At 36.2% G+C, this 11,653-nt stretch overlaps 1 protein-coding gene across 1 annotated transcript in view; it reads right to left on the bottom strand.

Annotated features, from left to right (window-relative positions):
• The window catches only part of LOC120869234 (coiled-coil domain-containing protein 7-like), a 21,693-nt gene extending 11,299 nt beyond the window's left edge, over nt 1-10,394 (bottom strand). Inside the window, exons 1-3 of the mRNA XM_040248368.1 lie at nt 10,078-10,394; nt 6,455-6,526; nt 1,609-1,692 (exon numbers count right to left, since the gene is read on the bottom strand). Coding sequence (XP_040104302.1) covers nt 1,609-1,692; nt 6,455-6,526; nt 10,078-10,177 — 256 coding nt within the window. The 5' untranslated portion in view covers nt 10,178-10,394. The remainder of the gene's footprint in view (nt 1-1,608; nt 1,693-6,454; nt 6,527-10,077) is intronic.
• Nucleotides 10,395-11,653: the final 1,259 nt, after the last annotated feature.

Genomic DNA, 11,653 nt, shown 5'->3' with positions numbered 1-11,653 from the left:
CAGATATGCAGATGACACCACCCTTATGGCAGAAAGTGAAGAGGGGCTAAAAAGCCTCTTGAGGAAAGTGAAAGAGGAGAGTGAAAAAGTTGGCTTAAAGCTCAACATTCAGAAAACGAAGATCATGGAATCTGGTCCCATCACTTCATGGGAAATAGATGGGGAAACAGTGGAAACAGTGTCAGACTTTATTTTTCTGGGCTCCAAAATCACTGCAGATGGTGACTGCAGCCATGAAATTAAAAGACGTTTACTCCTTGGAAGAAAAGTTATGACCAACCTAGATAGCATATTCAAAAGCAGAGACATTACTTTGCCAACAAAGGTCCGTCTAGTCAAGGCTATGGTTTTTCCTGTGGTCATGTATGGATGTGAGAGTTGGACTGTGAAGAAGGCTGAGGGCCAAAGAATTGATGCTTTTGAACTGTGGTGTTGGAGAAGACTCTTGAGAGTCTCTTGGACTGCAAGGAGATCCAACCAGTCCATTCCTGGGATTTCTTTGGAAGGCATGATGCTGAAGCTGAAACTCCGGTACTTTGGCCACCTCATGAGAAGAGTTGACTCATTGGAAAAGACTCTGATGCTGGGAGGGATTGGGGGCAGGAGGAGAAAGGGACAACCGAGGATGAAATGGCTGGATGGCATCACGGACTCGATGGACATGAGTCTGAGTGAACTCTGGGAGATGGTGATGAACAGGGAGGCCTGGCGTGCTGCGAGTCATGGGGTCGCAAAGAGTCGGACACGACTGAGCGACAGAACTGAACTGAACTGGCAGGCTATAGCTTATGCGATTGCAAAGACTTGGACATGACTTAGTGACTGAACAAAAACAGCATATATAACTTTTCCATATTTTTTATACTGTTCTATACAACTGTCTTTTAAGCCAATTAATAGAAGAACAGGAAATACTCTTTCATATTGTCTTTTGAAGCATGGAATTCTGTTTTTTAAACTTTAACTCATTTCCTTCTGTTTTTTTGACATGAACTTATTCATGTGGTACCCATAAAGTACATTGGAAACATGTATTTTGGTTCACAAAGAAGGAGAAAAAAATGAAAAAACATGGTTGTTTATGGAAAGCTGCACAGGAGGAGAAAGACGATGGAACAAAAGAGGATGCCACCCAAGAGTCTTAATGTAAATACAGTTTATACCTTGGCCATCAGGGCCACTCTAATTACTTGAGTGTTTAGAACTTCAGAGCACTATTTTTGTTTCAAGTTTGTTTTCTGTTTTCCAAGTGAGACAACTTATTGTTTCTTATTATTAAAGTAACATATGGTTAACTTTTAAATTTCCACCTACAAGTGAAATCATATGGTATTTGTCTTTCTCTGTTTGGCTTATTTCACTGTATCACTGAATTTTTTATGGATCACTTTTGAATCAAATAAATTCTAAAATTAACAATATGCAGCTAATTCCCCACTGACAATAACTGCTAGAATTCTAGTAATTATAGGAGGGAATTGATGACAATTTTTAATCCTGTAATAATAGCATATAGGCGCTGTAGTCACTAAAGATGCAAAGTTAAATAAACTTCAGAGAAGCTATTAATAAAAAGAACAGGAAACAGACTCAAAATATTATTCTTACCAAGATGGTTCTTGGGTTGTGTCTTGAATTCACTCTTCAGGAAACGTCTCCCAATAATATCTGGGAATAGCTCTGTATCAGATGCTACAGAAATAAACAGTTTCAAGATACATTTGTAAGCTAAACATTAACATGTGTATGTTTGTGTGTGTGTGTGTGTGTGGAATATATGTGTATTCTTATTAGATATTTTTATTATAGGAGAAGAGTTATAATGAAATGCCTGGACTGCACATATAATACCTTTAGAACTGGAAGTCTTATAAACCTCATTATATTGAGGCTCAGAAATGTTTAATGATTTCACCAAGGCCATATATCTAGTATGGAGAAGGAAATGGCAACCCAGTCCAGTGTTCTTGCCTGGAAAATCCCAGGGACAGAGGAGCCTGGTGGGCTGCCGTCTATGGGGTCGCACAGAGTCGGACACGACTGAAGCGATTTAGCAGCAGCATATATCTAGTAACAACAAACAAAATTGATCCATACACTGATGCCTCATAGTTCCTTAACTGGGAACTTTTCCATAAAATATAAAGTCTTTCACAGATTTAAGTAACCCTAGAGACTTCATTTTTCACTTTTACTTAGTAAATATAATCGTCTTGGGTATATCAGAAAACATTCATATGGCAGGGATGTACCTGGTGAGGTAGGATATTAACACTTTTTAACTTTTACATTTGGCAGTACATTCAACTTCTTTCCTCTTAGTTTCTGACTTTCAAATTTCATTTAGAGAATTAGTTATAAATTTACCATTAATAAATAAGTATGAAATAACTAACAATTTTGTTATTAAATAGCAGGACATTTTAAAATGAATGGATATAAAGAAAGCACTTTTTGCTGTCTAAGTTAACTATTCAAAACTGACAAGGATCTCTATTAATAAGTAACACTGAAGCAAAAATTAATTGAAAGAACATAACCAAAAACACTCTGAAGTAAAACAGAAAACAAATTTTAACTGCTTGGCTAAATAATTTCACTTTTACACCACCAGCTTTTCTCCACTTAAAAGCTGTTGGAATAAATAAGTTTTATTTGATTCATTTTTAACATTACTTTTTTTTGGAAATAAAAGTGAGAATGTAATAAAATAAAGGAATCAAAAGCAAATAAATTTTAGAAATCTTGCTTGAATATTAAACTTCAGTGAAAACACATTTCTATGTTTTTATCTGAGGGTTCAGTTACTTTGCAAGTCTAGTTTTCAGCATCAGTTCTGCAGAAAGTTCATGACCACAAGATTTCCTGCACCAAAGAGAAACGTATCTAACTCTGTTACTCCAAGACTAAAGCAGTGTCGGTGAATTGTAAACTCTGCTAGAGAACTCCAGTTAGTAGAGATATGAATTTACATGCCAGCTTAATTATGTAGAGGAAATTGGTAACCAATGAAATAGCTGTTATATTCCTGATCTCATCAACTGGCTTTTTTTGCTTTTTGCATGTTAAGCTAGCAATGAAAGTGAATAGAAGGGCAGTTGGAGACACTGAAACCAAGTATATTCTACAGTCAGAGCACAGGATTATATGGATTACTTCGGTGGTGGTTTAGTCACTAAGTCGTGTCCTACTCTTGTGACCCCATGGACTGCCATGCTCCTCTGTCCATGGGATTCTCCAGGTAAGAATACTGGAGTGGGCTGCCATTTCCTTCTCCAGGGGATCTTCCCAACCCAGGAATCAAACCCAGGTCTCCTGCACTGCAGGCAGATTCTTTAACAACTGAGCTATGAGGGAAGCCTATGGATTACTTTACAAATACTTAAAAACTAATAACATGCAGCTAATTTTCCACTGATAGTAAATACTAGAGTTTAATTATTAGAGGGAATTCATAAGCATTTTTCCCTGTTAATAACAAAATATAGTTACTGTTGTCGTTAATGGTTCATCGTTAATTAAATCCCAGAAAAGACATAAACCATAAGTATTACTTGAAAACCTCTTGTTCTTATCAACATGGTTCTTAGTGTCTTTGACCAATTACTTTTTCTCTTCTAACTGTATTTGTCATGCATTCTATATCAGTCTCTATAGAGATAAAATTTCAAGACACTTTCTAAGGTAACCACTAACACATGTGTATGTCTATCATTGTATCTATGTGTAGTACTAAATTAATTAGTATTTGTTATCACAGAAGAGAAATTATATGTCTGCACTGCACGGTCATAAAACATCAGGATTTGAAGGGCTCTTAGCAATCATATAAGCCTCATGATATAGAAGCTTAGAGATGTTTTGAGATTTGACTGAGAACACATACCAAGAAAATACAAAATTGAGCACAAGCTGAGGCCGCATAATTCCTTAACCAGTGCTTTTTCTACATGATGCCATGTCTCACACAAACCTTAATCATCTTGGGGAGTTCACATTAATGATATAACTGCCAAGTTTACACAAAGAGAACATTCATCCTTTAAGAATATACCTATGTTTCAATGTCAGAGGGAGGTGGGAGGGGGGTTCAGGATTGGGAACATGTGTACACCCGTGGCAGATTCATGTTAATGTATGGCAAAACCAATACAGTATTGTAAAGTAAAATAAAGTAAAATAAATAAATAAAATAGATAACAAACAAAAAAAAGACCATGAGGTCAGAGATATTAAAAAAAAAAAAAAAAGAATATACCTATGAGTGGAACATGGCATTTTTCCCCTGCCCACTGGTCAAGTTACAAACCATGGTCACAGAAAGTTACTACCAGGCAGAAATTCTTTGACTCTCTTTAGAGTGCTTTATGCCATTTTTAAGGTTATGTAAGTCCAGTAGACATTAATGATGCAGAAGAATAGCAAGATACTCTGTGGTCTAAGAAAAACTGCCTATCAGGTCTTCTTACAATGTATACCTTTTCGCTGGGGAGGGGGAAGTGGGTAACTCTGCAGCAGTACCAGCACTGGGACTGCATCCCACTCCCTTTGAGTTTTTATGTGATTTGAAGATTTGGCAGGATTTAGTTAACTACAAGGCAATGGCAATCCACTCCAGTACTCTTGCCTAGAAAACCCCATGGAGGAGGAGCCTGGTAGGCTGCAGTCCATGGAGTCACTAGAAGTCGGACATGACTGAGTGACTTTCCTTTCACTTTTCACTTTCATGCATTGGAGAAGGAAATAGCAACCCACTCCAGTGTTCTTGCCTGGAGAATCCCAGGGACGGGGGAGCCTGGTGGGCTGCCGTCTATGGGGTCGCACAGAGTCGGATGTGACTGAAGCGACTTAGCAGCAGCAGCAGCAGCAGCAGTAACTACAAACTAGGTCAAAGGAGAGGAAACTGCATGAAAGTTATTAAACAAAAATTCATATTGAAAAAGTGGTAAGTAGGACTGATGACTTGGGTCAAATAATGTGTCCGATGTTTTGTGAATGGAAGGTGGTTCCAAAGAACACATACCAGAAGTTGGAAACCTATCCTGAACCTGAAACCATAAGGCGGATCTTACTATTAATGCTTTGTTGTAATGGCTGAGAGCAGGAGAAAGTATTAAAGATCCTACAGAGGAGATATAACTGAGGCTGTCTAGTTTTTCTCCACCTGGTATAGGTAAGACTGACAAGTACAGTTGATGCCTGTATAAGCAAGGAAGCATTAAGAAGAGCATCTAATAGCAGAATTAAGGATGAGAGAAAAAAGGGTATGTGCTAGAGGAATCTGTAACCTAGTAAGAATCACAATTTTTCTCCTTCACAATACATTCTCACTGCTTAATTTATTTTTTACACCTACTTTTCCTGAAGTTCCTAGTACATGAATCACACTTTGTTTCTTTGCCTGTCTCAAATTTTGGGGGATAAATACTGGGCATTCTAGATAATATAAGAAATCTAGATAGTGAGTTCCTCTTCTCTTTGGAGGCTTGTTGCTGCTGTTTTCCTCATTATTTGCTTGGTGACTTGGCTGGAATATGTGAAAGTGTTGAAAGCGTTAGTCACGCAGTCGTGTCTGACTCTTTGTCACCCTACGGACTTTAGCCCCCCAGGCTCCTGTGCTCATAGGATTTCCTAGACAAGGATACTTGTGCATAGCCATTCCCTTCTCCAGGGGAATCTTTCCAACCCAGGGATCAAACCTGGGTTTTCTGCATTGCAGGCAGATTCTTTACCATCTGAGCTACCAGGGAAGCATATATTCTGTGGTTGAGAAGTCTCCTTCTCTACAGCATGAAGCTTCTAAGGTTGCTCCTCCGGGAGCACAGACTTGGGCAGAGTTACCTTTGATGACAGCTGCTTTTCCTTGTGAGTATCTCTTTCCTTTACTTTTCTGGCAAGCTCTCTGCCTCCCTTAATATCACACCAAAGATCAAAGAGCAGTGTGTCCAATACCATTACACCAAGACAAGGGGCAGCAGTAAACTATGAGCTGCACAACAAGACTAAAGATCTCTATTTCACCAGAGTTACTGAATCTGTGCCTAGTATTTTAATTACTTAGAGGGAATTAGTAAGCAATGAAATCTCCATTTTAATTACATTGATAAAACTAGCTTTTCTGCTTATGCAAATACAAAGCAGCTATCTTTCTAGCCTGAAAAAGAAAGCGAATAGTAATAACATTTCAAACCCTTCTGGCAAGCATATTCCAAACTTACCATAGCATTGAATTTCTAAGGATAAGTTTTAAGTGAATGAGTTCTAAAACTTATACTATGTAGCTAATTTTCTACTGTTAGTAACTGCTGGAGTTCCACTAATAATGGGAGGGAATTGATGAAAACATTTCAGCCTATAATAATAGCATATAGGCACTATACTCATTTAGATACAAATTTAAACTCCAGAGAAGATAAATAAAGCAGAAATAGACTTGAAATACTCTTGTTCTTACCAAGATGACTCTTGATTTCGCCCTTTAGAGTACTTCTTCCAGTAGCTTCTGCATAGTGCTCTGTATGAGTCTCTATAAGTTTCAAAACACTTTTGCAAGGCATATATTAATATGTGTTTCTCTGTGTGTGTAGTACTCCTTTATTGTTTTAATATTATAGAACAGAATTAAAATGAAATGTCTGGATTGTAGTATCACAGGACCTTAGAATTGGAAGGGCTGTAAGCAATCACATAAGCCTCATTATACTGAGGCTTTCTGCCTGCAATGCAGGAGATCCAGGTTTGATCCCTGGGTTGGAAAGATACCCTGGAGAAGGGAATGGCAACCCATTCCAGTATTCTTGCCTGGAGAATTTCATGGATGAAGAAGCCAACTGGGCTACAGTCCATGGGGTCGCAAACAGTCGGACACAACTAAGTGACTGACACACAGAGAAATAATGATTTGACCAATGCCACATATCTAGGTAACAACAAAGCTGATCCATAAACTGATACTTCATAGTTCTTTAACCAGAGCTTTTTCCATAAAATACAAACCTTTTGCAAACAAAAGTCATCCTAGAGAGTTTATCTTAATAAATAGTGTGCACATTAAGAACACATTCACATGGTAAGGATATATCTGGTGATGTAGAACATAACATTTTTCCCCAGGGTCAAGTTGCAAATGATAGGCATCATAGTCACAGGAAGTTGCAGAAATTCTTTGACTTGTCCAGGAATATTTTAATTCTTTTTTTAAAAGGTTATATAGCTAAGTCAAGTAAGCATCAATGATGGGAAAGAAAAACAAGTAATTTGTGGACAGAGACAGTGATGGGAAAGAAAAACAAGTAATTTGTGGACAGAGATAAAATACTCTCCCAGGTTCTCTTAGCACACAGACCTTCTCCCCTGAGGAGCAGGAAATGGGTCATTTGCAGGAATGTGAGCATTGGTACTGAATCCCTTTCCATTTGAGTCTTTACCTGGTTTTCACTTTTTGCTGGATTCAGAAATGATGATCTATGTTCCGTATCAGAAAAAAAATATTTAAAAGAATTTTATATTGCAAAAGGAATAATCAGAATTGGTGACTCTGGGTTACCTGTTAGGTAAAGTCTTGGGTGGGCAAAATTTGGTTCAAGCTTAATGTAAGTGAAGCTTGAACTTGTTGCATCCAGAACTTATACATTATAAGTCTTCCTTTGGAGAACTGGCTGAACCCATGAATATTTCAAGTGTGTACTATTACTGAGGCAGCACAAATTTATCACCACTGGACATCATTACTAAAACTGAAGACATGCTGGATTGGGCAGAACAAGTTTTAGTAATTAAGTTACAGCATTTGTGAAAGTAATGTGTACTATAGCAACACAGAACTGGAGAACATTAGCAGACATACTTTAGTTCTCTTCTCTGGTCTTTCTCCAAAGATAAAATTAGAAGCACTGATTCACTTGATTTGAGAAATCAAAGGATTCTTAGGTAAGCAGGGAGGCAATAAAGAATATAGAGTAGAGAAACCTAATCTATTAAGAGGCACAATTTTCTTCCTTCACAATGTTCTCCCACTGCTTTTAAGTTTTGTTTTTTTTTTTAAATCCTACTCTGCTTGGAGTTTGTTGAACTATTTTTTTTAATGTAACATGATCCATTTTAAATGTTAATTCTATGCTTATTACTGTATTCATAGAGCTGTGTAACAATCATAGTCATTTTATAGTCTACTTTAGATTTATACTAAACATGAAATTCCAGGAAGATTTATAAATTTTTTTCATATTCTACATATATAGTTCTCTTTATAATGTAATTCTTACTATCTTTTCCCAATTTTATATATGAAGCATATAAAAATGAATTCATTTATTAAAATTGCTTTTAAAGTATTTACATAATTTTGTGCTCTACCAAGAGAAGACAAAGCATGTATGTACAGCATTTATTATTTTAACCATTTTATTTATAATATCTGTTTTTTTGTCATTATTTAAAGTGACATTTTCTGCTCTTTAATCCCTCTGCTGCCCATCCTATATTTCCATACTTTAAATTTGCTCATTCTTTCTTCTGATAGTGTAAAAATACTGAACATCTCTATTGATTTTTTAAAATTTCAGTTACACTTTCAACTCCAATTTCTATGTGTTCCTTTTCAAAATGATATATTTCTCTTTGTATATATTACCTATTTGATAAAGAATTGTCGTGAGATCTTCTCTTCTTCATAATGTTTACATTTAGTTATTTGAACATTATATATAATAACTTTTTAGTTTTGTTCTTTAAGTGCAGTAGCTTGGATCCTCACAAGCAGTTTTTGTTGTATGCATTTTTCCTTGTTATATGTCACATTTTAGTGTTCTTTTTTTGCATGACCCATAATTTTATGCTGAAAACTGAGTATTCTAGATATGCAATGTAGCATCTTTGAATACTGACTTCCTTTTCAAGGCATGTTATTATTATTTTCTTGCTTATATTCTTAGCTATCTGGCTGAAACATTTTACTGAAGTACTCCTTTGCAGTTTGAAGGCACAACTACTGCTCCTCAAGGGAAAAATTCTTGGATATAGTGGTTTTAGCAGTGCTGTCTTTTTTACATCTCTGTTACATGGTCTATCTCTTTTGATGTTATCAGTCAGTTCATTCAGTAAATCAGTTGTGTCTGACTCTTTGTGACCCCATGGACTGCAGCAAGCTAGGTCTCCCTGTCCATCACCAACTCCTGGAGCTTGCTCAAACTCATGTCCATCGAGTTGGTGATGCCATCCAACCATCTCATTTTCTGTTGTCCCCTTCTCCTCCTGCCTTCAATTTTTCCCAGCATCAGGGTCTTTTCCAGTGAGTCAGTTCTTCACATCAGGTGGCCAAAGTATTGGAGTTTCAGCTTCAATATCAGTTCTTCCCCCAAAATCAAAGGGCAGTGTGTCTATCACTTTTACAAGAGTAAAGACTGTAGCATAATCTCTGAACTACATAACACAACTAATGACTCTATCACAGATGAGAAGGCTAATATGCCTGATAGTTCCATCAAATAGAGAGAAATGGTAACCAATGAATTAAATCTGTGTTACATTCACCTTGTTATTATCACATTCATCAAGAAGACTTTCTCCTTTTCTAAGCTAGAAAGAGATTAGAATAGAATTAAATACACTTGAAGTGAAGTGGCTTAGTTGTGTCTGACTCTTTGAAATCCGATGGACTGTAGCCTACCAGGCTCCACCGTCCATGGAATCTTCCAGGCAGGAATACTGGAGTGGTTGCCATTTTCTTCTCCAGGGGATCTTCCCAACCCAGGGATTGAACCCGGGTCTCCTGCACTGCAGGCAGACGCTTTACTGTCTGAGCTACCAGGAAAGCCAGGATGTACCAAGAATATTCCAAGTTCATTACAGCATTTCATTTTATGGTTTAATTTTTAAATGGATCCTTTCTATAAATCATATCTAGCTAACTTTTAGATTTCTAGTAAATACCATAGTACAACTAATTATGAGAATATTCATGAAGATTTTACCTATATAATAACAACATACAAGCACTCTTATCATCAAAAATTCATACTCAAACTCCAAAACAGGTAAAGAAACCATAAAGATCAGACTTGGAAAGATTAGACTTACCAGGGAGACCCTTTGCTAGGGTCTTATTTTCCACTATCCGTATACGTCTTTCAACAGTATCTTTCAAGTGTTCTAGATCAATTTCTATGGAAATAAACATAACAAAACACTTTGTAAAGTAACCCTAACATACGAGTGTTTCTCTTTGTCTGTATGTATGTGTGTTCCTGTGTGGTACTATCTTAATTAGCCTAGTTATTAATAAATATGCATTATAATGGAATATCTTGGTTGCAGAGTCATTAAACCTTAGAATGGCTGTTAGCAATCATTAAGTCTCCATATATTGAGACTTAGAGACATTAACAATATGGCCAAGACTGTGTATCCAGATAATGAAAAACCTGATGCACAACCTTATGCCTTTAACCAGTGCTTTTTCCATACTGTGCTATCTCTTAAACTAAATTAAAATATCCTGGAGAGGTTATGATAATAATCAACTGTTAAGTTTAAATTAAAATCAAAATCATACTATAGGGATATATACCAGTGATGTGGAACACAACATTTTTTTTTTCCTCAGGCTATGTTGCAAACTAGGGTCTCCATGGAAATTTACCATGGGGCAGAAATTCTTGGACTTTCCAGGAATATTTTAATGCCCCTTTTATATTACCTAAGTGTAAACAAAGTAGGCATCAGTGATGTAAAAGAATATCAGAATATGTTGTAGACTGAAAAAACATGCTCTCCTAGGTCCCTTTAGCATGTAGACCTGGTAGCCTGGAGGAAGAAATGGTTAAACTTGTAGAAGTACCTGGATTGAGACTGGGTCTCTTTTCATTTGAGTTTTATGCCATTTGAAATTTTTGCTTGATTTAAACGGCAACTAGGTCCAATTATGAGAAAAATACGTTAACATTATTAAAGGAGAGTTTATATTGAAAGGAATAATTAGGAATGATCAACTACTGGATTTAAAATACTGTAGCTAATTAGTTTCTAGCAGAGTGTGTACCTGAAGTTAGAAACTTGTTATGACTAAGATGCCCAGATGGAAGTCTCTATTTGGAGAAATGTATGAACCAGTAAGTATTAAAAAGTTTGTGCTATTTGTGTAGAGGTGGTTACCTGCTGCAGCACCATTGCCAAAATGAAAAAAGTGTGTCTGGTTAGGCAGAACAAATTTCCAATAATTAACAACATTTTGTGAAAGTAATAAGATGTATAGCAGAATGAAACTGGGAGTATTAGCAGATACATTTTAATTTCTCTGGTTCTCTCTCCAAATGGTATATGTAACAAAGACTTGCTCATTTGCATTAAGGAAGCAGATTCCTTAGATAAGTAAGAGACAATGAGGATAGCATTTGAGGGAAGGTTAGGTTATTAAAAGACATATGCTAGAGAAATGTATAACATAGAAAAGTCAGAGTTTTCTCTTTTATCATATCCTCCTACTTTTCAAATCCTTTTTTAATTCTATTCTTGATATTCATTGAGTTAGTTTTTAAAAATATATAACATATTATACAATTTGCCCATTTAAAGTATTCATTTCAATGTTTTAAAAAATATATTCAGAGTTATATGACCATCACCACAATTAATTTTAGAAGAGACTAGACAGTGT

This window comes from Oryx dammah, unplaced genomic scaffold, assembly GCF_014754425.2.
Source record: "Oryx dammah isolate SB20612 unplaced genomic scaffold, SCBI_Odam_1.1 HiC_scaffold_10, whole genome shotgun sequence".
In the NCBI taxonomy this organism is placed as follows: domain Eukaryota; kingdom Metazoa; phylum Chordata; class Mammalia; order Artiodactyla; family Bovidae; genus Oryx; species Oryx dammah.
The sequence above is the reverse complement of the archived record's forward strand: the minus strand, read 5'-3'. Positions and strand labels throughout refer to the sequence as shown.